The sequence below is a fragment of the Pleurodeles waltl genome, chromosome 6 (assembly GCF_031143425.1).
Source record: "Pleurodeles waltl isolate 20211129_DDA chromosome 6, aPleWal1.hap1.20221129, whole genome shotgun sequence".
Taxonomy (NCBI): domain Eukaryota; kingdom Metazoa; phylum Chordata; class Amphibia; order Caudata; family Salamandridae; genus Pleurodeles; species Pleurodeles waltl.
In genome coordinates, this window is record NC_090445.1 from 518448165 (window position 1) to 518473774 (window position 25610).

General features: G+C 45.1%; 2 protein-coding genes across 3 annotated transcripts in view; both read left to right on the forward strand.

Annotated features, from left to right (window-relative positions):
• The window catches only part of LOC138299950 (cytochrome P450 2G1-like), a 278392-nt gene that overhangs the window by 44484 nt on the left and 208298 nt on the right, over nucleotides 1-25610 (forward strand). The window lies entirely within an intron of this gene.
• Nucleotides 14356-18187, forward strand: LOC138299951 (uncharacterized). The gene is made up of 2 exons (XM_069238680.1): nucleotides 14356-14617; nucleotides 14999-18187. The coding sequence occupies exons 1-2, from the start codon at nucleotides 14455-14457 to the stop codon at nucleotides 15925-15927; spliced, it is 1092 nt and encodes a 363-aa protein (XP_069094781.1). The 5' UTR covers nucleotides 14356-14454; the 3' UTR covers nucleotides 15928-18187.

The following is a 25610-nucleotide window of genomic DNA, read 5'->3' on the forward strand; positions in this document are numbered from 1 at the left end:
TGATAGTATAAATCGCAGCGAAGACTGTACCCCATGTGCGCAGTCATCCACCAAGGAAACCATCCTGAAGGGCAAGCAAACTGTGAGAATTCTATGTTTTTCCTGTGGTTTCATATGGGTAAACACAGATTCCAGCTGATTTGTTTTCTGAGCTATACTGATAGGAATTTTCCCTAATTCTGTTGGCACTTTACCCATGATAGAATGTACTGTTTGTGGATTAATCCCAGTAGTGGGCAATCGGTATCCAGCGGGTGCTGGTGTTGCTCGACACTCTGGTGTAGTCATCTATATAGTGTTACTATTTCAAGGTATAATTTGCGCAGATCAGCTGCCTGCATGCTTTGTATACCAGGGTGAGGTGTTTATGTGGCAAACATAGGCCACATTGGTCCTTTGTTGCCTAAGGGACCTAATCGCACAGGTTGTATTATGTGTGGTAGGGCGCCATTAAACCAATTCTGATGTTCTTGATAAGTAATCGGAATTTCGAGATACTGGTATGCTTGGTACCGTTATGGTATGTTTGCAATTCTGTATGTGAGGAATGTGTATGATCTTTGGTCTTCCTGTGGAAAGCTGACCCAAGAATAAGATGTTTCTATTTGGTAAGCTTCACCCCATCCCTCGTCTGCTAAGCCATGCGCTACTAGGTGTAGTGTTAATGTTTGTCTGACATTCTCAGGATTGTCTATGGCATTAGCCATATTGTGTAATGGGTAAAGAGATGGAAAAACAAGTGGAGAGAAAGTCCTTTTAATAGTTCGAGCTCAAACAACCTTCACCCTACTTAGATGCTTCCTGTTCAGTTGAGGAGGATCTTCCCCAGACCATAGACATCTCTGCATAATGGTACTTAGGGTACCTGTTGTATGTGAGACAGTGATATTCAGGGTATCCATAAATTAGTGCCTAAACACCATTGTTGGTGGCACTGTGTTGTAGTTTGACCGTTGCTCTACGCAAGACTGCTGGTTTAGGGATGACAGCACTTTTGTTTGTAGGTGACTAGACCAATCCTACGAGTCGCAACTGTCGTCCCAACTCTCCCGGCTCACAAAAAGTACCTCACCAAAACCCAAAACTGTAGAAGGTGATTTGTGACAGCCTTTACTCATGGTCTCAGGGAGGTCATGGTTAAATGGAGATTACCCTTTTCTCACATGAACAACATGTCTCAATCAAACACAGGCAATGAAGGAGATGCAGTACATTTTCAATAGGTTTTATTAACAAGACACAATCTACTGTATTTTGCTTGGGCTACAATGATTAGGATAATGAACAATGAAAGAAAAAGAATGGTAAAAACAAAGCCATGAACACAAAGGCCCCCACCATCTTGCAATAACACGAAATAGGAATTAGACGTGAAGTAGGTCCTAGCATGATGAACCTAATCTCTGACCTAAAGAGAGCTAGGTGTGTTAAACCTAATCTGTCAGTACCATGTCCATGAAAAGAGCCCCACCAACCCTCGTTACCTTGGAATGAGGTCTCTAGATCAGACTTTGTGGGGACACGACTGCTGGGTCAGCATCAAGACGACGTGCAGAATTGATAGCCTTGATGGCATCTGGTAGGAATCCCTCTGATTATCCTGTCTGTGTGAGATGTGTTTATACAGATCTGGTAGGACCCCTGATGCAGGTATGTTTCCAAACAATAGATAAGGAGGCATGCTTGGGCAGCAATTCTATAAACAATTACCTGAAAAGGGACATTATGTTACTGTCACACGACAGTGGGAAAGTACATAATGTGAATACCTATGTATCTCATTTATCGTTGATGCTGATAGTGAAGCCTTTACAGAGTGGCACTGATAATATGAAACTAAAACATCTTCCTAACTATAAACATGGCAGCCATCTTGGAAGAAATATTTAAATAAATGTGCTAAAACAGAGCAAGCTAAGTAGGTTAAAAGTCACTGGGTTATGGGGGCACAGGCCTGCAAGCCAAAGGCTAAGCTAAACTCCTGATTCCCACTAAAACTAAAAAGGATCCATTACAGTTTCACCTCATTAATACCAGTTTAAGACATCAATAAATCAATAAGCAACTGAAAGCTGACTGATTCAACTTTTGCAAAGGGTTTTCCAGTGCACAGCAACATGTCTTGCTCTGTATTTAGTAAGTTTTGATTAATTTGAGTTGGAATGTTTTTATTAAAATCTGCAGATTACCCAACAGTTTATGGATTATGCAGTAAATGTGATAGAGTCATAATTATGCAGAAAATACCGTGGCTGCAGAATCGTATGGTTTCATTGGTGCTAATGATAGGGAATATAGCTGGTAATGTTTAATATTTAAAGACACAGATGAAAAACATTGTAATATAGCTATACAGATAGGAAACTGTTAGACCAGACAGGATTAGGGTGGTCTTCCCTCCACCTTTTTACCCACATTTTCTGCTTTTCTGACCTTGTTTTTGCTGGCTTTAGAACTCTGTTCTTTCTACCACTGCTTGCTTGGGCTCTCTCCCCTAAACATAATAACATTGGTTTATTCCCAACTGGCGTTTTACTGTTCGAAGTGTTGCACAAATTCTTTACACATTGCTTTCAAGTTAAGCCTGACTGCTCTGTGCCAAACAAGCAGAGGTTAAGCAAAGGTTATGTAAGAGTTTGTCTGACACCCTGAATAGGATTGTGGTTGTTATTTGACTAAGTTTCACACCCCAGTTAACCAACAATCCAATTTCTAACAGAAACCAGATCATAGCCTGAAAGTAATTAAGTCTATTTTGTTGAAGCCCACATTGTCTGTGTTGATTTTCAACTGTGACCTCGAAGTGGTAAATGACGTTTCACTGGGATAGATGTTTCCTTGAAAAAAAGACAGTTGCTGTTAAATTATTGCCACTTTCAAACACACTTCCCTGAATAGTTCCATGATAGCAATATATGTGTCAAAATAAATTCCAAATTCTGTTGAAGAGCATAACGGCTCAAATGAAATTACTGTGTTCTGTCAAAACAGATAATGAAGCAATTACTTACTGATAATCTTCATTACCCTGAATTATAGTCCTCCATGTCCCATTCCTCATAATAATGAGGAGTCCAGTTTCCCTACAGATTGCTTTAAAAAATAAGTTAAAAGACTGCTCGAGTTATTTCTGTGTTTTATTCTATTACATACAATAAGTCCTTCTCATTTCCTTCCTTCTTCCTGTTTCTAGCAAGTATTACAAGCAGTGCCAGGCAGAGAAAATACAGGCAGGGAGCAGGGAAAATGGACTTGGATGAGGAGTTCTATGTTAGACTTCTGAGCCTTAGGGTGGTCTTCCACAAAAACCTTATATCTACTCCTTCATATGTTTCTGATATTGTTTAGTTGACCTTAAAACTGCTAGCCAGTCCTAAAGTGCGCGGGTTCGTTCCCTACAAACATGGTAACATTGGCTTACAGCCAATTGACATTTAGTTTACCTGTAAGTCCCTAGTAAAGTGGTACTCTATGTACCCAAGAACGGTAAATTAAATACTACTACTGGGCTGGTGGCACTTATTGTGCCACCCACTCAAGCCTCACCAACCTGTTTCAGGTCTACCAGTGCAGCATCTCTAGAAGCACTGAGTGGGCTACGTTTAAGACAGCCCTGCGGGGCCATTGCATGGCTGACATGATTTGGGTCTGGAAAACCTTGCAACACAACAGTAAGTCTGCTGAAACCACTCTGAGATGTTTCGAACTGGAAAGTTCAAGGGGTCTGGCGGATCACAAGAACCTCCTTGCAGCTAAGGAAAAAGTAGCGGAACAAGTGGAACATCTCGCGGTTTCCACTACCGAACTTACATGGTTAAGGCACATGCTACCAGGGACAAAGCAGGTCGACTCTTGGCCTGGTTGGCAAATCCTAATAATAGGGGCACCCGACAGTGGAGATTTGAACGGATTCTTGTCACTTGGTGTATAAACAGGCAGACAGTAATAGAACTTTTTACGATTATTGTACTATTTTATATAAAAGCAAATCTTAAGTTACCCCTGATAAGATCAAGGCCTTTCTCACCCCACTCGTTTCCCAACCTGACACTGGAGGAGGCTGACCAATTGGGGAGGGGGGGATTCACCTTGCCTGTGGTGAAGACAGCCATCCAACATATGGAACAAGGAAAAACCCTGGTAACCGATGACTTCCCAATAGAGTTTAATGCCACCTTTGTGGAGCAGCTATCACCCAAATTAGTGGAGCTGTTTAATGAAGCTAAGGCGTTAAAGGTCCTCCCGCCCACTACCAGGGAAGCTCTAATAGTACCACTACTAAAACCAGGGAAACAACCCTATGACATAAAGACATATCACCTTTTGTCAATTCTGAATGGAGACTACAAAATTCTAAGTAGAATACTAGCCACCAGGCTCCTTCAATATTTGCCTAGGTTGATACCTAGAGACCTATTGGATTTCATTCCGGGCTGCAACACAGCACTGAATATCCGTCGCCTGCTACTTCTCTTGGAAAAAGCTTCTACTACAGCACCCCATGCCCCAATTTTGTCTGTAGATGTCAAAAAAGCTTTTCACAGCCTAGAATGGAACTACTTATCTGGGCTTACATGTTTCCGACTGGGTGATTGGTTCTTACTTTGGGTCCAATTGCTCTATGCGTCCTCTGACACTAGAGTTAAGACTGGCGAGCACATTTCACTGAGCTATGATATAGAGCATGGCACCCGCCAGGGGTGCCCGCTCTCACTGTTGTTGTTTCCGCTTGCGATGGAACCCATTGCACTCCAATCCCGCCAGTTCTGTGATTGTTAGAGCCCCCGGGTGATGACTGAATGTCAGTATATTGCTATTTATGCTGACGATCTCCTGTTGTTCCTTCGGGACAGTCACAAGGATCTACAGGGAGCCAAGTAGTTGTTTGAAATATTCGGCAATCTGTCATACCTTAGGGTTAACTGGATGAAGACCAGTTTGTTCCAGTTCACCGGGGCCTCCCTCCTCCTTTGGAATTGGGCATTTTACACTGGGAACCTAATTGCATAACATATTTGGGGGTGAGAATTTACCATACCCCCTCTGATGTTTTAGAGAGCAATATCCGGCGAGCAGTTAGTTCCCTGAAGTGGAACATGGACATCTGCAACTCTCTCCCTCTCTCTGCAATGAAGGAAGCGCAGTTTAAAATGGTTGTGCAACCCCGACTTCTCTATTATTGCACAACTCTGCCCATAAAAATTCCTTGTGCTCTCTTTCAGGAATTAGACTCACTGACCATATCCTTTATCTGTGATCAGGTAACAAACGAGTGGTGCTTTCTACGTTTCAAAGATTTACTGCACTGGGGGGCTTGGCAGCGTCGAATTTTGTAGCTTAGTATATTGCTGCACAGTTGCAATACTTCACACAATGGGAGAGGAAACGCCGGCGTCCGGCCATGACAGACAACTATGTATGCCGGATGACCCCCTGCTGCTCCGCCTATTTTTGGGGCTGAGAGATCCGCTGCAGTATGTAACGATGGACCACGAGGGGGTGGCATATTGCTGGTGAAGCTGTCTCCAAAAAACAGGAACCAAACGTCCACGTTTCCCAGATCTTCCACTTGACTATTTAAAGATCCTTCTTTATGGAAATAATTGGCAAGGACTCTACCAACTCAGAGAGGCTGGAATAAACACAGTAGGGGACCTGTTTAGGGATGGCATGCTAGTCCCATACAACAAATTGCAGGCTGAATTTGATTTACACCCCCATCACTTTCTTATACATTGGGGCTCTGGTAGCAACAATAAGGCAGCACTAGGGGGCGGCTGGATGGAACCACCCACTCACAATGGATGTACATACATTGCTATAGCAGCAGGCAAGGTGAAGGCAGTAACATGCCTATATTGTAGCATTTGCATGGAGTTCCTTCAACCATTAGCTACCATACGCCTGAAATGGGAAACCAATATAGGTAAATCTTTTATTAATGACAGATACGGTATTAGCAAATAAACGTAAAGTATCAAGAAATGCCATATTCAAATTAATTAATTTCTACATCTTACACAGAGCCTAGCAAGAGATTGTGGACACCCTCTCTGACCTAGTTGAGAGGAAAGTTCCAAAAGACCTCTCTTATTTTCTGTTAAATGACTTTCCCCACACCTCAAAGACAAAAATATCCAGTAAGTTCATTGATCTGGCTTTATCCTGGCTTTATCCTGGCTAAACGGGAGATTACCTGTAGTTGGAAGTCAGCTCAGGGCCCTTAATTGATAACATGGCTGAGGGAACTCCTGCAATTTGCAGATTAGGAAGGGGAAACTTTATTCCTCGAAGTCCACCGGAATGGTCGTCCTTCGGATGGGACCATGGCATGGGCAGCACTGGTGGAAGAGCTTAAACAAATAATCTCTTCTCTGAAGTCCCCAACCTATTCCACATAGAGGCAGTGCGGGGAGGAATACCACTGGAGATCTACCGCCGTGGGGCTCGTCACCTTACAAGTGAAATTGCTAATCAATTGTTGAGCTGGGAAATTTGAGGCATGTTACTGTACCACAGTGCGCAAGGGGTTCGAGTTGAATTGGGGTGGTTTGGGGACATTGGGTTTGCAAGGGTGAAATATTTGATCAAAATCCGAAACAGTTAAATGATTATCTGACTATTGTGCATTGTATACACTAATCGTTTCCCAATGACTTCTTTTTTGCAAAACAATAAAATGTGTTTAAAAAAGCAATAACTTCCAACTGTAAGCAGACAGAATTAATGTTCCACTGTTGGAACATTAATTCTGTTGGAGAGTCGCCCCTCTGACCCAATTGACTTGCTTCCATTGTTAAGACAATTGGGGTAGGTAAATGGAAAGGAACTCCCTTCAGAATGTTCTCTTCCAACAACCAGATTTTCCTTAACAATCTGAGGTGTGATTATAACTAATAGTTCAAAGTCTTGAGATGCCTGGTACAGGTGATATAGTAGGGGATTTGCAAGTGGTTTCAAATGGAATTCGGTCCACAGAACTACCACTGTGCAAGCAGTCATAAGCCCATGTTCCCTCTGGAGCAGTCTGAGACTATAGTAGGTGGAGGAGGTTTATCTGTAATTTCAAAGCCCTTTTCTGTGATAAAAACATTCAGCCTACTTTAGTGTCGAAAATGGCTCCTATGAATGTCACTCACTGTGTATCAGAGAAAAATTTGACTTGGTCTAGTTGATGATCAGCCCTAGTCTCTGAAGCAGCTTGAATATCATCTTCACATCCCATTGGGCCTTAGACATGGAGGAAGCCCATGAAAGCCAATCATTAAGAAATGGAATACAGATATTCCTATTAATTGTAATTTCACTACTAATTGTGCTAATACCTTTGTGAATTTGCATGGAGAAGTAGTGAGACTGAAAGGAAGAGAATGAAGCTGGATATGATCATTGACAACAGCAAATCTCAGATACATCTGGCTGTTATGTGTCAAAACATGAAAATAGGTGTCCTTTAGGCCCAATGTTTCCAGAAAATTGCTTGGTGAAATCAGAGGGATTTTTGTTTGAAGAGTTGCCATTCTGAAGGTCTCTTTCTTGTGAAACTTGTTCAGAATCTTGAGGTTGAGAACCGTTTGAAAAGAGCTGTCCTGTTTCAGAACCAAAAACAGAACTGAGTACTTTTGTTGGAACCTTTGAGTCTAGAGAATCTTTATGATTGCACCTTTTGATGAAAGATCTTGGGTGCCCTGGAGCATTGAGTCTCTCTTTACTCCTTCATCTGTAATGGGGAACATCTGAAGAGGCTGGAGGGGTTGCTTCAACTGGTTCTGACACCGCTCCTCCATAATGAATAGAAAGCAGCTCTCTTTGGTTGTCTGTCACTATTGAAGAAAAAAGTAATTTTAGTTGCTCCTGGGATTAGGAGGATTTGGACAGGGATTTGCCTCCAAATGCGCCCCTCAGCCATGTGTCTGGCCATGAAAGAGATGCTTACTTTCCTTTTGGGTTCTGCAAAAGTTTTTTCTGACGTAAGGACTTTTTGCCCAAAATGCTTTTAAAAGGGTTAACTAACTTCTTTTCTGCTGCTGATTTCTGCACCATCTTGGTACATTGTTCCCTAAATAAATTCAGATCCCAGAAAAGAACGTTTTTCTCTGGGGCATGCAGTTTCCATCCACAGAAGTATTCTCCTTTGAATGAATGTGCCTACATATGTGGCTAGCAACAACAACAAATCAAACAAAACATCTTATAGGAATTGTGATAAGACTTCAGTGTTTGCCAATTGTTTCGCTTAACTTCAAACTAAGAGGTAACAAGGCTAAAGAATGCAAATAATGCAGCACTCTTAGTCCGAGTAATTAATGTATTGAGGCACTACTGGGGCCTCAAATGAGGGCATACAAAATATTAACATGAGCATTTAACATGAATGCAGCAAAACATGTGCAGATAGTAAATTAATCACAGCAGTTGAATAATAATAAGCAGAAAAAGAGCAATATATCAACAACAAATATGTATGCAGTGAATATATGTATTTATGCATGCACACAGCAAAGCTAGAAAATTAAGAATTAAAAATGCATCACCATGGGGATCAAATCCAACATCATCCTTGTCATTGCCAACGTCAAGCTGTGGAATCCTGGACAGCTGAGACAGGAGAAATATTCCCCAATGGGACTCTGATTTTTCCAGCAGTACATCCACCCTCAAAAATGAGTTCCTTTTGCCTCAGCTCCAAGTTTCTCAACCTTATATACCTTAAACAAACCCAAGAGGAACGTCTGGTAACCTTCCCCCTCCCTTTGAGTAAGTTGTGAAATTCAAGCGCTGGCTGTACTTGGTCTGTGTTGAAAACACACAAAAGAATTGGCCAGATCCCAATGTGCATTTCCGAGACAGAGCCGTACCCTTCTCTGCTATAAACATTCTCATCCTTGGACACTCTTATCACCATCCCATCCCCCATGATAGGTTATCATAAAGGGTCTGAAAGTTCTTGAAAGAGACCTGTGTCACGTATGCTGCATACGTATTGGCTTGTAAAGAAAGATTTGCTGAAGCATTAACTGTTTTTAATGAGCTCTCCACCTCCTTATCCACAACCTCTGGTAGCATAGCATTTTGTGACGCCAGAGTGGATGTAGAAGCAATGGCTGAAAGAACTATGTTCATCTTAAGAGTATGAAGAAAATCCTGCTAAAAATTTCAACCGGGTAACCTTTTGCTGTAAAACAAGGGATAGTAGCTTTATCAATATCCTTCCACTCTTTAGTGACTACCTCCTTCAATACATCATGGAGAGGTAAATTATCTGTTGGTCTTGTGCTATATTGCACATAGAATTTATCTTCTTATTGTGGTGCCTGATCAAAACCAAGCACATCTCTATTATGGGCTAATAATTGCTGAAGATGTGATCCCAAAAGACATCTTCCTTTTGGCCCCAAAACCAGCTAATTTTTTTTATCTTCTCTGACCCCCTTTGCAAGTGTTTCATTCAGGCAGAGTCCACAAATCGTTTGATCATGTCTTCCTGTTCAGTTCTAGAAATATGAACTATATTTTTATCTGGAGAAAGCTATGCGAGGCCTCATCCTCTTGCAGTATAACAGCCACAATCCAGCATCCGTTTGAGCTGTTTATATACTTTGAGAACCAGATCTCGTCATCTCACAAGGTTCTGAGACTCACCAATGCCAGGCGCCTTCCCAGGTGCACATGCAGGACACAGCACAATACTGGCTGAGAGGGTTGAGAAGCAAACTGTCACTGTCTACTCCCAATGTGATAAATGCCCCCCCACCTCTGCACATAAGTGGAGAGCTCATTATGGAAAGGTGCTGAAAATCAGAAAGCTGGCTGCTCTGCAAGGTGACTCAGGTTATAAGTCATTAACACACTGAAATAGGAATGTACAATTTTTAAACAAAGCATATATTTAAAATGCAACCTGTATATCAGTGATGGCTCCTCCGCTATGGCAGAGGAGCGTTGCTCCCTGCCAGCAGCAGCAGCTGCAAAACATTAAAAATAAAATGATAATAAACAATGTTTATTATTGCTTTATTTTTCTAAGGAGAGGGGCCATGGGAGATCACAGGCAAGGAGGAAGAGTAGTGGCACTGCTGTCAGTGCGCATGTTGTTTTGGCTGGCTGTCTTAGGACAGCGAAACCCATATGTGCTCTGAGCTCTCTCCAACCTGAGCTCCACCGCCGAGTTGGAGACAGCAGGCACGGGTTCCCAGTCTGTCTGGGAGCACCAAGTGAGGGTCCTCAGGCCAATCTTGATGCTGCTCTAATGCTGCCAGGCGCATGAGAGCAGTGTTAGGATTGGGTGCAATGCAATCTGGGAGGTGATGCGGACGGAGTGGGGATTCTGGTAAGTTTATTTATTTTGTTTGTTTGTTTTGTTCACCCCCGCCACTGCCCGGCTACTTTACCCCACCACCAGCTGCAACTGCTATATATGTACTGGTCTTATCATAGCCTATAGAATAAACAATAGAAACAAGATTAGCAATCTTTTAACTTATTTTGTAAAGAGGACTGTAGGGGCACAGGATTTCCTTCTATCGGAAGAACTGGGATGACGGGGACAGATGATGGATAATGTACGTTTTGGTATTCCAGTTAAGGTTTTAATTAGAGGCACCTAAATGAAGGGATGTACCTTTGGTGATTGAGTTCTCTTCAGGACAAAACAACAACTGGGGCATATGAGTAAAGGGTAGTCACTAGATCATGATTGGATGAAGGAACCAGGATGTGTAAGAGCTCCAGTGACACCAAAAATGTGATAGATAAAATATACTCCCTCGGTTATGCTTGCAACCAAGTGGTGTCACTGTGGGCAATTGATGTGCATTTTGTTTCCCGTGGATTGATTGGTAGGGGAAAATATTCTCTTAGTAATGAATATGTCCGTGTGAAATCACTGAAGAATGCAGGCTGCTGCTGGCTAAAACTGGCCAAAAACAGTTCACCGTTATAGACTGCATCAGTGAATCCTCATGAGTCCAAAATGCAGCTGAGAAAAAAGCACACTAATTATTGTTGTCTTCAAATAATTTGCCATTTTCTTTTTATTTAGTTATTTTTATTATAAATTCCATAATAAGCATAAAAGGGGGATGTTGCAAAACACACATCAAATTTCCATGATCCAAATTAGTTACAGTTTATCAAAGAGAAAAAAAATATTTAGTAATTTCATTATATCTTCCGATTTACAAAGCAACAGCAAGTTATAGGGCAAACTGTGCCAGCTAATAGCAGACATTACCCAACTCATACCTAGTCAGTGCAGACCTTTTTTTCCCATTGACTTCTAAACCACCATCCCACCATACTCTGACAAGATTCTAATTATTATCGTAAATACTAGTGAAAAAATACTCGTCTTAAAAAAAGGGATTAGAGCAGATCAAAAAGATAAAGTGCATACAGTATTTTGGAGAACACTAAAATATGTTTGCCTCCCCCGGTGCACCCAGCCTAAGCCATCTAGAAATAACTTTCACAATTCTTATAAATTCAAGTAGAAGTATTTCCAACTCACCTTCTAAAAGGGGCCCAGATCTGATTCTGGCCTTCTTCTCTTTCCTTAAATGCAAAGTGCCTTGTAGATTGTATATTGAAAGCAGTTGCACTAACCACTAAGAACATCGGGGGAAGTGGGTCGCACCATACATAGGCTCTGAGGTACGAAAGACCGCCATAGCAATATAAAAAAAAGCCACCCAGAACTAGCAAACATATCATTATGTACTCCAAGCAACACTAATTGGCGGGTTAAGGTTACATCCAAAGATTTTTCAGGAATTTCGTTATTTCCATCTTCAACTGATCGAGAGATGAACATGCACTAATTATATGTGTCAGATCTGCTTCCAGGCTTCAACATCTTGGACAGAGAATTCCAGCCTTACTCCGACCCTCTTAACAATTTTTTGCCGGCATATAGGGGGTCATTCCGACCCTGGGACAGAGGAAGCACCGCCAACAGGCTGGCGGTGCTTCATGGGCTATTCTGACCGCGGCGGTAAAGCCGCGGTCAGAAAAGCGCAACCGGCGGTTTCCCGCCGGTTTACCCCTGCCCAAAAGAATCCTCCATGGCGGCGCTGCTCGCAGCACCGCCATGGGGATTCCGACCCCCTTCCTGCCATCCTGGTCCTGGCGGTAACAACCGCCAGGAACAGGATGGTGGGAGCGGGTGTCGTGGGGCCCCTGGGGGCCCCATAATGATTTTCAGTGTCTGCGTAGCAGACACTGAAAATCGCGCCGGGTGCCACTGCACCCGTCGCACACCAGCAACTCCGCCGGCTCCATTCGGAGCCGGCTTCATCGTTGCTGGGGCTTTCCCGCTGGGCGGGCGGGCGGCCTTTTGGCGGTCACCCGCCCGCCCAGCGGGAAAGTCAGAATGACCGCCGCAGTCATTTGACCGCGGTGCGGTCTTCTGGCAGTCTCCGCCCGGCGGGCAGCGCTCGCCGCCCGCTGGGGTCGGAATGACCCCCATAGTACAGATCAAAAACCATCTTAAAATTATGTGCCTGTAATTCTGCTGGCACCAATATAGAGCGGCCCAACTCTAGAGATTCATAAAAACTCAAATCTATAATATTGAGCTTCTGCTGCTATCTAAACACGTTTTTCCATATCATCAGACATAAGGGACCCCAGGAAATTATACATTTGGCTAATAATACACACTGAACATCTCCATCAGGTTCTGTTTCGCAAACCCATTTTGCCCTCCCCTCCCTTTTTTAACAGAAAGTTCCAGATCTGAAGATACTTAAAAAAATTATTTTCTATAAATCCCAAAGTTAGTCTGCAGCTCATCATAAGGCACAATTCTACTCCCGTGAAAAAATCCCCAAGTCTTTTAAGCCCTCTTATTTTCCATCGTAGACAGTGTGAGTCAGAGAATATCAGAAGTAGGATTTGAGACCCTCGTAGTGAAGTATAATAAATATATCCCCCAATCTCTTTTTTCTTCATCACAGCAGTCCAAATCTTAAAAGCTGCCAAAAGTGTCTTGAATCTTGCTTTCTTACAGCAGCTTAACTCAATAATCTTTAAAAAGCAGCCCTTCACTTTTTCCCCCATTAATAACGCATATATATAAGGAATCCTTTCATTCAGTTGGCATTTTTCCTCACTCCTAACTCTAAGTGATTTCATATATTTTAATGCTGCTGCCCACTAATAATACTTAAAATGTTGAACTGCCAATGCTCCTCAGTTTCTGGGTAGCATCAAATATCTAAGACCTCTTCTAGTTTTAGCATATGACCAGATGAAACTACCCACCATTTCTTTCGTCATTTTAAACCATAGACTTTTAAATTCAAATGGAATTGCTCTACAGAAACAGAGAACCTTGGGTAGGAATAACATCTTAATTACGTTACATTGGCCACTAAAAGAGAGGTGTAAATTGTTCATCCTCTGTAAATCCCCTTTAGCCTTATGAATTACCGGCATCAGCTTTGATTCAACCAACATTTCTCCGTCTGCTTCTATACTTATACAGCTTTTTCCACTATAGAAGTATCGACGAACTGTACATATTTATTAACCACCAGCTGAGACTTATTCTAATTCAAGGAATAGCCAGACATCTTCCCAAACTCTACAACCTCCTTTTTTTATCTCCAGCATTGATGCCCTTGGGTCCGAAGAATTTGCCATTTGCATTCATTCACATATGTGCACATTTATAAACACAAATTGAAAGCTGCTGCATGTACATAAAATTGTCACTTGTTCGCTACTGTGTGCCTTTTCACCTTGGTACCTAGTGCACATTTGTTGATTTGTCTGCATATTACACCTTGTATGTGACGTGTCCAATTTCAGCATGGTCTACAAGTTGCTGCATTACATGTGTAGTTACTATGTTTTCTGGTTCAATTAAAAACACCCATAAGTCTACAGTGTGTTAGTGGTTTTACTACATTAACTGTTTATTTAGAATAGATTTGTTTGCCTATCTACAAAGTTTGTATAAATCAGTTCCAGGTAAACCATTGTTTTGAATATGTTCGGAATGCCCAGGTTCTACTAGGGAAAATAGCTGCTCCTGTCCTATATGGGATGAGCAACTCATACATAGACCTAGAAAACGTGGGAGCTCTGTGTTCATCTTCGACAGTGATCTCCAGGTGTTGTATGCCAGCCGCCTTCTACCCAGTGTACTGAGCTCTTTCTGCCTCCAAACTACGCAATGCAGTGCACTCCTGATCCTCCATGACCTGCCGTCTATCCATCTATTACTGCGTGGCAGTTATGCATGGGGATGAATGGGCCACAGGGATAGAGTTGGGAGGGGGCCAATCACAACGACGGTGCAGTAGGTAATGACTGTCCTCTTTCCTTGTGCATGTCATGTAGGTCAGCGCCCACCAGAAGAGGGACATTTGGCGTGCCATCGCCAAGGAAGTCCGGACCCTGGGGGCCCACCAGAGATGGGGCACCCACTGCCGTAAGAGATGGGAGGACATGCGCCGCTGCAGCAAGAAGACGGCAAAGGCTCAGCTGGGGATGGCCTCCCAACGTGGGAGGGGTGCCCGTCGCACCATGACCCCCCTGATGTTCAGGATCCTGGCGGTGGCCTATCCGGAGTTGGATGGACGCTTAAGGACATCACAGCAGACACAAGGGGGTGAGTACTACCTCATCATATGGACTTTGTGTGCAGTGGAGGTGTCTGGGTGGGGGTGGTGGGCTGTGGGTGTCCCTAGGCCAGGGCGAGTTAGGTAGGCAAGGTCCCTCCGTTATGTAGGCCATGTGGCACTCTACCCCAGCTCAAAACAGAGGCAAGTTGATGTATAGTTGCCCCTTTGCCATCCATGTGGGCAGATTACTACCATTGCCATGTTGGCCATATCCCAGAAATAGCATGTGCAGAGGGCAGGAGCACGGCGTAATGCATGGTGCTGCTGCGTCTGTCTTGTCCGCCAACGGTAGCGGTATGCCATGCACTAAAACTCTCTTTCTTCTGTCTCCCCCCTTTTCTTGCTCTCCCTGTCCTTTTGTACATCAGCATCAACAGGCGGAGGTACAGTGGCACCTGAGCACGAGGGAGCTGAATCCCACATGGCCATGGAGGGCCACACCACAGACTCTGAATTCACCAGTGGGACGGAGGGCGAGGGGAGCTTCACGTCAGCCACCAGATCACCAACCAGCAAAACGGACTCGTCCGCCGATGGGAGCTTCCCTGTGGTGGCGGCACCATCTGTGCGCCCCACTTCTACAGGTACAGCCGCCACCTCCCCTACCAGCACCGCCCTCCCAGCAGCCCCTCAGCGTGTGTCCCGTGCCCGCTCACCCAGGAGGGTGGGCATCACCTTCGCCCCAGGCACCTCAGGCCCTACCCCAGTCACCCCTGCTGCCCTCAGTGAGGAGGCCATTGACCTCCTCAGGTCACTCACTGTTGGGCAGTCTACCATTGTGAATGCCATCCAGGGTGTAGAACGAGAGTTGAAACACGGTAATGCATTCCTGGAAGGCATTCATTCTGGTCAGGCTGTCCTTCAGCGAACCCTGCAATCTCTGGCTTCAGCACTGATGACAGCCATTGTCCCTGTGTCCAGCCTCCCCCCCCAACCTCCTCCACCCAGACCCAATCCCCTATACCCCAGCCCATCCCAAGCACACCTACAGACCAGCAGGCACACAAGTCAACACCCAAAAGTTGCTCAAGCAAACATAGGCACCACACACACCACAGGCACTCACACAAGCATCACACCCATACAGACACAACAACATCCACTGTCTCCACTGTGTCCCCCTCCTCCTCTTCTCCCTCCTCCCTCCCAGTCTCGTCTACACACACACCTGCATGCACCACCACTACAGGCACTAGGACTCGCACCAGAACACCCAGCACCACAAGCCGCTCACCTGCACTCACCACCTCCACTGCCATTTACACATTCCCTGTGTCCTCTCCCAGTGTGTCTGTGACGCCCCCTCCCAAATTACACAAACGCCGGCAATCACTCACCCAACATCCATCCACCTCACGACAGCCTCCAGTACCTGCACCTGCACCCAAAACACCTAAAGTGACACCTCCTACAACCACCTCCTCTACCTCCACTCCCAGACCCCCTCCAACTACCCATCCCAGTGTCCGTCAGAAACTGTCCCTCCGCCAGGAGACCACCGCCAGAGTCAGTGCCCAGGAGGGCCCAAGTATCGTCACTGGTCAGGAGACCACCGCCAGAGTCATTGCCCAGGAGGGCCCGAGTATCGTCACTGGTCAGGAGACCACCGCCAAAGTCATTGCCCACGAGGGCCCGAGTATCGTCACTGGTCAGGAGACCACCGCCAGAGTCATTGCCCAGAAGGGCCCGAGTATCGTCACTGGTCAGGAGACCACCGCCAGAGTCATTGCCCAGGAGGACCCGAGTATCGTCACTGGTCAGGAGACCACTGCCAGAGTCAGTGCCCAGGAGGGCCCGAGTATCATCACTGGTCAGGAGACCACCGCCAGAGTCAGTGCCCAAGAGAGCCCGAGTATCGTCACTGGTCAGGAGACCACCGCCAGAGTCATTGCCCAGTAGGGCCCGAGTATCATCACTGGTCAGGAGACCACCGCCAGAGTAATTGCCCAGGAGGGCCCGAGTATCGTCACTGGTCAGGAGACCACCGCCAGAGTCATTGCCCAGGAGGGCCCGAGTATCGCCACTGGTCAGGAGACCACCGCCGGAGTCAGTGCCCAGGAGGGACCAGGATCCCACAGCCCCGCTGGGCGATGATGGAACGTCATGCCACACCCCAATGTCCAGTGTGGAGTTCGTCATGCCACACCCCAATGTCCAGTGTGGAGTTCGTCATGCCACACACCAATGTCCAGTGTGGAGTTCGCCATGCCACACTCCAATGTCCAGTGTGGAGTTCGTCATGCCACACACCAATGTCAGTATCTGAACCGCCATCTCAGGCTACCGCTGAACAGTCCATAGCCAGCCATGGCAAAGCACAGCTGAACAAGGCCAAGACCGCCATGGCGAAGCACCGCTGAACAGTCCATAGCCAGCCATGGCAAAGCACCGCTGAACAAGGCCAAGACCGCCATGGTGAAGCACCGCTGAACAGTCCATAGCCAGCCATGGCAAAGCACCGCTGAACAAGGCCAAGACCGCCATGGTGAAGACCGCTGAACAGTCCATAGCCAGCCATGGCAAAGCACCGCTGAACAAGGCCAAGACCGCCATGGCAAAGCACCGCTGAACAAGGCCAAGACCCCCATGGTGAAGACCGCTGATCAGGGCAAAGACCGTGTGGGTATGAATAGGCCGCCACATCAGGCATCCTTCTCCCATGTGCAGCTGGGACAGTGACAGGACAGGAACTTTCACGGGGAGACTCATCCAGTCTGGCCACCAGTCCCACCCAGTACCAGTTGAGAACTGCATCTACTTGCGTCAATGTGGCTTTGCACTCCCCAGGATGGTCCAGTGGGCAACCCACCCACTGTAAAGACTTGAGAGACTGTGGCTTTGCACTCCCCAGGATGGCACAGTGGGCAAGCCACCCACTGTAGAGACTTGAGAGACTGTGGCTTTGCACTCCCCAGGACGGTCCAGTGGGCAACCCACCCACTGTATAGACTTGAGAGACTGTGGCTTTACACTCCCCAGGATACATCAATGGGCATGGAGCCCCGTCGTGGATCTGGCTTTGCAGTCATGTGGCTGAGGTGCCCCCCCCTCCCCTTCCCCCTGAGGTGCCTGTAGTGTTTCAATCTGATGCCCCGGTAGTGTTCTCTCGGATTTTGGTCAGGTATCTATTGTGGGCCTCGCCCATGCATTTTTGGACTGTTGGTGCACGGACATTGTTGTGTACATATCTGCACTACTTCTTGTATTGTATATATAAATATGACAGATTTCGAGATATGATTCAGTATATTTTTTATATGACATGTATATTGGCACATTACAACATTTGAACGGATCTCGCTTTGTCTTTGCATTCTTCCGGGGGGATTGCTTTGGTGTGTATGTTGTAATATGCGAGGGTGGGGGTGTTTGATGGGTGTCCCCCTAACTTTTGCCTCCCCGTGTCGTAGATGCAGTACTCACCGGTATGTTCTGCGCCGACGTCGCTGTTGTTCGTACAGGAGCAGAAAGACAAGGGCAGGTAGTATTTGGAGTTCCGGCTCCATGGAGTCATCGTTCCTCGTGGAGTGTTTTGAGGTGAGCATTTTCCCATAGCAAAGGCTGTTTCCGCCGTGTTTTTATCCACGGTGAATCTGCCCCGGAAAAGGTGGCGGATTGGTGTGTTGTAATAGTGTGGGCGGTACTTTGTCTCCCACCTGTCTGTTGGCGGTGACCGCCACGCTGTTTGTCTGTACCGCCGTGGCGGACGAAGTGTTAAAGTGGCTGTCTTTGTTGGCGGTTACCGCCAGGGTCGTAATTCCCTTTTTTGTCAGCCGGCCTGTTTACGGTATTTCCGCAGCTTTAACACCGTCCGCCAGGGTCGTAATGACCACCTATATCCTTTCTATTTTTGTAGGCATGGCTTCTTCTGCACTTGCCATAGTAGGGAGAGCAAGCATTTCTCCACCAAGTGTGCATTTTATGGACAACACTCCCATGGACATCTCTTAGGTGTTACCTGGGGTCATAGCTGCGAACCCTGGCTTGCTCCATGTGACCTCTGGTACTGCCATTGTGACCCTAGACGTCAGAGGTGGCAAAATCATTGGCAAGGAGACAGGAGCTGTATCTCCTTCCTTGTTTTCAGCTCATTTTTAACTAGACTAAGTGAATATTTGTATATTATTTGCAGTCAGTGTAATACAAACCGGACTCCCATGTAAGTAAAACATTTTTTAAATGTATGCTGTGTGCATGCTAGTGAATAAGCCAGTATTTGTGTAGCAGAGTGAATGTTTATGTGCAAGTGTGAGTTTATGTGAGCATGTGTGTGAGTGAAAGTGTCCATCTGTTAGGATTGGCAATAAATCATATCAATTTTCGATAAGTGAGTATGTGCGAGTCAGGGTGAGTGAGAATGATGGAGGGAGGGTAAGAGTGAGCTCATGTCAGTGTGAGTGAGTAGGTGTGAGTTAAGCAGTGTAAGAATGAATAACAATGTGTGATAGTGTAAGCTTGAGTGCAAGAGTGAGAATAAATAAGTGCAAATGAATGAGAATGATTCTGTACGAGTGTGTAGGTGAGAATGAGCGTTAAATAGTGAAGGTAAATTAGCACGAGTGGCAATATGGTGTTATGCTTGGGAGTCTTCTTTTAGCCGTGGAAAAATACTGGTGTTGGCATACTGAAGGCAATTATTAGCAGGCAGGGACCTGGCTTACTAGATATAATACTTGATAAACAGGACTTCCATGGCAAAAGGCTGGCACAGGCATGTGTGTGGTAATTCTGGGTATGGAACAATCATGGCAAAATGCTGGCGCTAGCACATTAGAAGTGATTGTAATCTGATGTGGCATATGGGGGGAGCAGACATGACAAAAGGCTCGCCCTTGTTACATGGATAACATCAATAGCAACATTTCAGATTTGGAATACAATTTGTTATTGTTAGCATAAGGGGCACCCATGGCATATAGGGTGCATCCATGGAAAAATGCTGGCCATAGCACCCACCAATGGAACACAGAGAGTATCCAGGCCAGAGCTTTTACATAGAACCAGTGCATTCTGGGAATGTTAAACTTGGGTAGCTTCAACTGAACTAAATGAGCCAATGCACCTAAGAACAGTTAAATGTGAAAGTTAAGCCCAGGAGGTGGTAAGCGTCCCAGTGACATTGGGGGTTATTCCAACTTTGGAGGAGGTGTTAATCTGTCCCAAAAGTGACGGAAAAGTGACGGATTTACCACCAGCCGTATTACGAGTCCATTATATCCTATGGAACTCGTAATACGGCTGGTGGTATATCCGTCACTTTACCGTCACTTTTGGGACGGATTAACACCTCCTCCAAAGTTGGAATAACCCCCATAGTGCCATATTGCAGCTTTCCTCTGCACATAATTCATATTTGTGAATCAGGCCCGGCATTGGAACTCTGCTTCACCAGTGGAATTTGCAGAATTTAGGCGCTTCGCACTATGTGATTTCTGCAATCTGGCATGGAACAGAGTTTGTTCGCTCATTCAAGGTTGGGTTTTGGCATTCTCTTATGAGTGCCACAATACTCCTGGGCTGGTGTGCACAAGACTTTGCATTCAGTCGTGCTGTTTCCGGCCGCATGCAAGAGACTTCACGTTTACTTCCACTCCTTCCTGCCACGATGACTGCCAAAACAGTCCTGCTTGTGAGCATGAATGCACCTGGAGTAGATTTTCTACTCCAGATAAATCTAAATCTAGTCAAAAAATGTCGAATTTCTTCTCCAGTGGACCCTTCAAGTTGTTTTGTTAGATTGAGAAGCCCTTTGTTCAAACAGAAAGGAAGTGTCCCAGAAACTCCAACTTTCTGTTCCTGTTCAGCAGGTTCCTTATATTGCTTTGTCCACCTCCTAGTCACTTTTCACTTCGATTTTGATGTGGAACGATCACTCTCCTTGTCGCCTGGATGCACCTTTGGATTTAAGGACTTTGTTTTTGTGAAATCACACAAGTAAGTTCCAAAACTATTGAATAAAGATGTTATCTAGTTGCTTGGGCATGCACCAATGTCTGTACTTTAATTAGATTTAAAAAAATTATAGTTGTTGGTGGCTTGGAGTTTAAGTATAGGCCTAGTTATTTATTTGCATTTCATTGATTTTTTATTTTTTGTGAAGGAAAATTGCTGCACAGCTCAGTACTTTTCCATTTATACATGTTTGTAACATTTGCAATATTATTTTACTGTGTGGCCTGGATTTCCAAAGGGCCATCTAGCCAGTAGGACCAGTACTAATAGTGATCAGTGCATAAAATAAATATTTCAGTAGCATGGGGGTCATTCTAACTCTGGCGGGCGGCGGAGGCCGCCCGCCAGAGTTCCCCCCTCCGAAATACCGCACCGCGGTCAGTAGACCGCGGAGGGTATTCTAAGTTTTTCCCTGGGCTGGCGGGCGGTCGCCAAAAGACCGCCCGCCAGCCCAGGGAAAAACTCCCTTCCCACGAGGATGCCGGCTCGTAATCGAGCCGGCGGAGTGGGAAGGTGCGACGGGTGCTGTTGCACCCGTCGCGTATTTCACTGTCTGCCAAGCAGACAGTGAAATACTTGTAGGGGCCCTCTTACGGGGGCCCCTGCAGTGCCCATGCCAGTGGCATGGGCACTGCAGGGGCCCCCAGGGGCCCCGCGACCCCCCCTACCGCCATCCGGTTCCCGGCGGGCGGACCGCCGGGAACTAGATGGCGGTAGGGGGGGTCGGAATCCCCTCGGCGGCTCAGCTAGCTGCGCCGCCTTGGAGGATTCCAAAGGGCGGCGGTACACTGGCGGGAGACCGCCAGTGTTGCCGGTCCGACCGCGGCTTTACCGCCGCGGTCGGAATGCCCTTGGGAGCACCACCGGCCTGTCGGCGGTGCTCCCGCCGACCCTGGCCCCGGCGGTCTTAGACCGCCGGGGTCAGAATGACCCCCTATATGTTTTTAAAAGTTAAATTAGGGCTTTGAATTAAATTAAAAATGTTGGCTATTTTTTGCATACCATTTTTTTCTGCAGAAAGTGTATATGCTGTGTGGTAATATTTGATGGCATAGGATGAAGTGTGTAATGTTGTTGTGAAATTTTTAAAGCTCAATTACTTTTCAAGTTTTGCATTGCTGAAATAATGTTACTGTTTCCGTCCGTGTCACCACCATGCCTCCTTATGGTCAGTGTGTGTCTGTCTGTGTGTGTGTTCATCATCATCCACCATTTGTCTTTCCACTCCAGTTCATGTGACCAGGGGCCATTTTGTGTAGTCTATGTCTATAGGCTTGCATGTGTTCTTTATTCTCCATGCCTCCTTGTTTGCAGTTGTTATTTGACCATGTGGCTGGTTGCCATTTTCTGCATCCAGCCAATGCGTCTTTGCCATAGGTTTGCATGTGTTCTTCTTTGTTCTCCTTGCTCCTTGTTGTTTGACGATGTGGCTGGCAGCCATTTTGTACATGCAGACAGTTTTCCTTTGCCATAGGCTTGCATGTGTTCTTTCTTTGTTCCCCATGCCTCATTGTTTATTGTTGTCGCTAGTTAACTATGTGGCTGACAGCCATTTTGTCCATCCAGCCAGTGTCCCTTTGCCATAGGCTTGCCTGTGTTCTTTCTTCCCCATGCCTCATTGCTCCTTGTTGTTGTTGTTTGACCATGTGACTGGCAGCCATTTCGTCCATCCTGCCAGTGTCCCTTTGCCATAGACTTGCATGTGTTTTTTGTTTGCCATGTCTCCTTGTTCCTTGCCATTGTTGTTTGACCATATGGCTGGCAGCCATTTTGTACATCCAGCCAGTGTCCCTTTGCCATAGGTTTGCATGGGTTTTTCTTTGTTCCCCATGCATCCCTGTTCCTTATTGTTGTTGTTTCACCATGTGGTTGGCAGCCATTTTGTGTATCCTGCCAGTGTGTCTTTGCCATAGGATTGCATGGGATTTTCTTTGTTACTCATGCCTCCCTTTTCCTTACTGTTGTTGTTTGACCTTGTGGCTTGTGGCCATTTTGTCCATTCAGTAAGTGAACCTACCTTTGCCATAAGCTTGCATGTGTTGTTTGTTTGCCATGCTTCCTTCCTCCTTGTTGCTGTTTTACCATGCACCTCTTAGCCATTTTGGTGCATCCAGTCAGTGCGTCTTTGTCATAGGATGACATATTAACATAATTAATTATTTATCATTTGTTTATTTTTAGTTTATATTTTAACTTTTTATTATTTTTTATTTTTATTTTGTGTTTTAGTTTTTTATTCTATCTTTTAATTACATTTTTGTTTATTTGTTATTTCAATATATTTTTTATTTTGTATTTATTTTTTCTATTTGTTTCATTTTTCTAAAAAACTTTTAAATCTTTTGTTTTGTCACTTAATTTTTATTTTAGTTTTTTAGATTTTTTTAGATTTTTTAATCTTTTTTATTTCATTTTATTTAATTCTGCAGTTTCCATTGATACAGCCAACCATTCATATCCATAACCGTTCCATCCAACCATTCATCCATCCATCCACATCCATCCATCCACCAAAGGCGGGTCCACCAAGGGCTCACAACCACACTACAACCTTTGGTTTCTTAATAACGTTTCTTCCTGGACACCCTGGCTGCAGAGAACTACAGACAAATCACTGCAGCATAATTCTTTTTTTTAATGATTATTCTATTTCCCCTGTACTACCTTGCTGCCCTAGATTTTTTAAGGGCTATTCCATTTACCTCTGCACCTGTCTCTGACTACTACAGGTGTCTCCTTTAAAACAGATAAAGAAAAATCAAAGAACAATATCTGCATGTTGTGCTGCCCGATTTGAAATGAAAGTCTATTGTGTGGTGGTGTGGTTTGACTTTACAATGTTTCATTAAATTGGTGTTCATTATATAATTAAACAACAGCTCTAAGATTTCATTTGCCTGTACTATTTCAACCTGCAACAATGCCACATTTTCAAAACTACATGTTTTTTTTGCTCGGTGCCATTAGGTGTACATGAGAAGAGACAGCACTGCACCCACAGTATAGCCAAGGGGAAGGCCTGTACAGTTGAGTCCTAAAATCTCTTCCACTTGGGCAGCTTAGTGCCACTGCCAACTGAGAGTGTTAAGAAGGCCACAAAGAAAGTTGCTTCCAAGAGAGTGGTTAGTGAGAAGAAGTAGCTTTCCAACAGTGGTATGCCGAACGCAACCTTTTCAGGGAGAAGTGTGCCTGCCCTGGACCAGAAACAAGCATCCTGGGACCAGTTTTGGAGTATCAGTTGGGAGGAAACTGGAAGCAGCACTCCTGCATCTTAATGATAAATGGTAAGTTCCCACTTATTTATTGTTGATTTATAGGCATCCAATTGCCAATTATACAATATTTCGTGAGCATATGATGTTCCTTAGAAAAACGGAAAAGTTCTCCGAGACATGTAGTCAGACTTGTAGTTTATGAGGCAGTGATAATTAACTTCATATCGTGCAACAGGTAGGTGAAGCGAAGAACATAGAGAGTACTCAGCCAACACGTATTTCGCCCTATGAGGTGCGTTCACCAGGGCTTTCTCAAGGCATAATTGTAGTTCAATTTCTGCTTATGACAATGTTCAAAGTGTTAGTAAAATAATAGTCAATTTGTGGGGAAAGATCCTTTCTTCTCCTGGTTGATGGAAACGGGAGTAGTACTCTGATTTAGCAGAAGCCTCCTTCCTTTACCCTTCAGTTGTCTGGCTCCACTCAGTTGTTTTTCTCTGGTTGCTGTAGTTTGGCCAGAAAGGGTTTACAATACACCTAGAGCATTGAATGGTGGTCTTTTATCATTCTAGGAAGCAGAGCAGTGCTGTAGTCAAATCATACCAATCCCACGAGCAAAGCTGGTGGTTGACACCGGTTTGTACAGGAGGTGGTTTGTCAGTGTTGTTGCCTTAATTTTGTGGAGGTCACTTCTTATAGCCACTGAATTGGCCTTGACTTCTTCTACTAGGATCTGTCAGTTTATGTTCAGGTTCCTCTGTCGCTGATTTCATTGATATTGTCCCGAATACTGGAGCTCATTGTTTATGACAGCTTTTACAGATTTACAATAATATCTTCATCATATATAATCATTTTGTGCATTTAAGACTTGTTTCCAGATGCAAGACATGCAGAGTTTGGCAGCTCGGAAGATTTACTGATCGAACCTCTGGCATATGACCGCGCAGGTGGTGTGTGGTAAAAAAAACGGTGGTGTTCTGCAGCTGAGCAGAAAGCTGTGCAGACATTTCTAGGCTCCCTCCTCCTCCTGGGGCTGGGGGGGGGGAAGGTGCAGATTTGGGATCTGAGGGGGGCTGTGAGGGTCTGAAGATGAAGATAACTGCACAGACAGACAGGGGGCCTTCCTCCTCTGCAGCAGGCTGGGCACTCCTGCATCTGCAGCACCACCCTAACCTAAGCCCAAAACCATGTCTGTCAGTGAGGTGGCTACTGCAATCAGGGTGACTCCGACAAGCAGAATTTGTCCCTATCACAAAGTAGTACCCAATTATTTCAGGAAACAGAATAAAGTGGATAGTAGACACAGCCAGCAGCAGTAGATCTTCCTAAAATTGGAGCAGAGTTGGAGCTCGAGCTTCCTGCCAAGCAAGAACATCCTCTTTTGGAATCAATGGCTCTCAGATCTCCAGCAAGATAAAAGGCACTACTCCACCATGTTTTCTAAGCACCACTGCATCGTCCCTGGGCATCAAAATATCCCCGCGCTGCAATGAGGAACCAAGACTGCGCGCCTGAAAAATGATGCAAACCCTTGCAGCAGGGAAAGAAGCAACACATCGTCTGTGCTGTGCTGAAAAATCCAACGCAACACCTTATTTTCACACGTATCTTCTCCTATTCGGCCCCCATGCATCGTTATTTCTGATACATCCCAGGTACTGTATGTTAGAAAGAAACAGCTATTGATTTCTAAGGATTGAGACTCTTCTAAACTTTTAAAAAGTGATACTTCAACTTGTGCTCATTGAATCATTGTAATTTTGACCTTATATAATTCAGATAAATATTATCTATTTTCTAAACCTGTGTT

Bases quoted from the DNA above. Each gene is read 5' to 3' on its own strand.
- LOC138299951 (XM_069238680.1), top strand. From the start codon at position 14,455: ATGCGCCGCTGCAGCAAGAAGACGGCAAAGGCTCAGCTGGGGATGGCC. The intron at 14,618-14,998 runs GTGAGTACTACC...TTTGTACATCAG, and splicing joins ATCACAGCAGACACAAGGGG to CATCAACAGGCGGAGGTACA.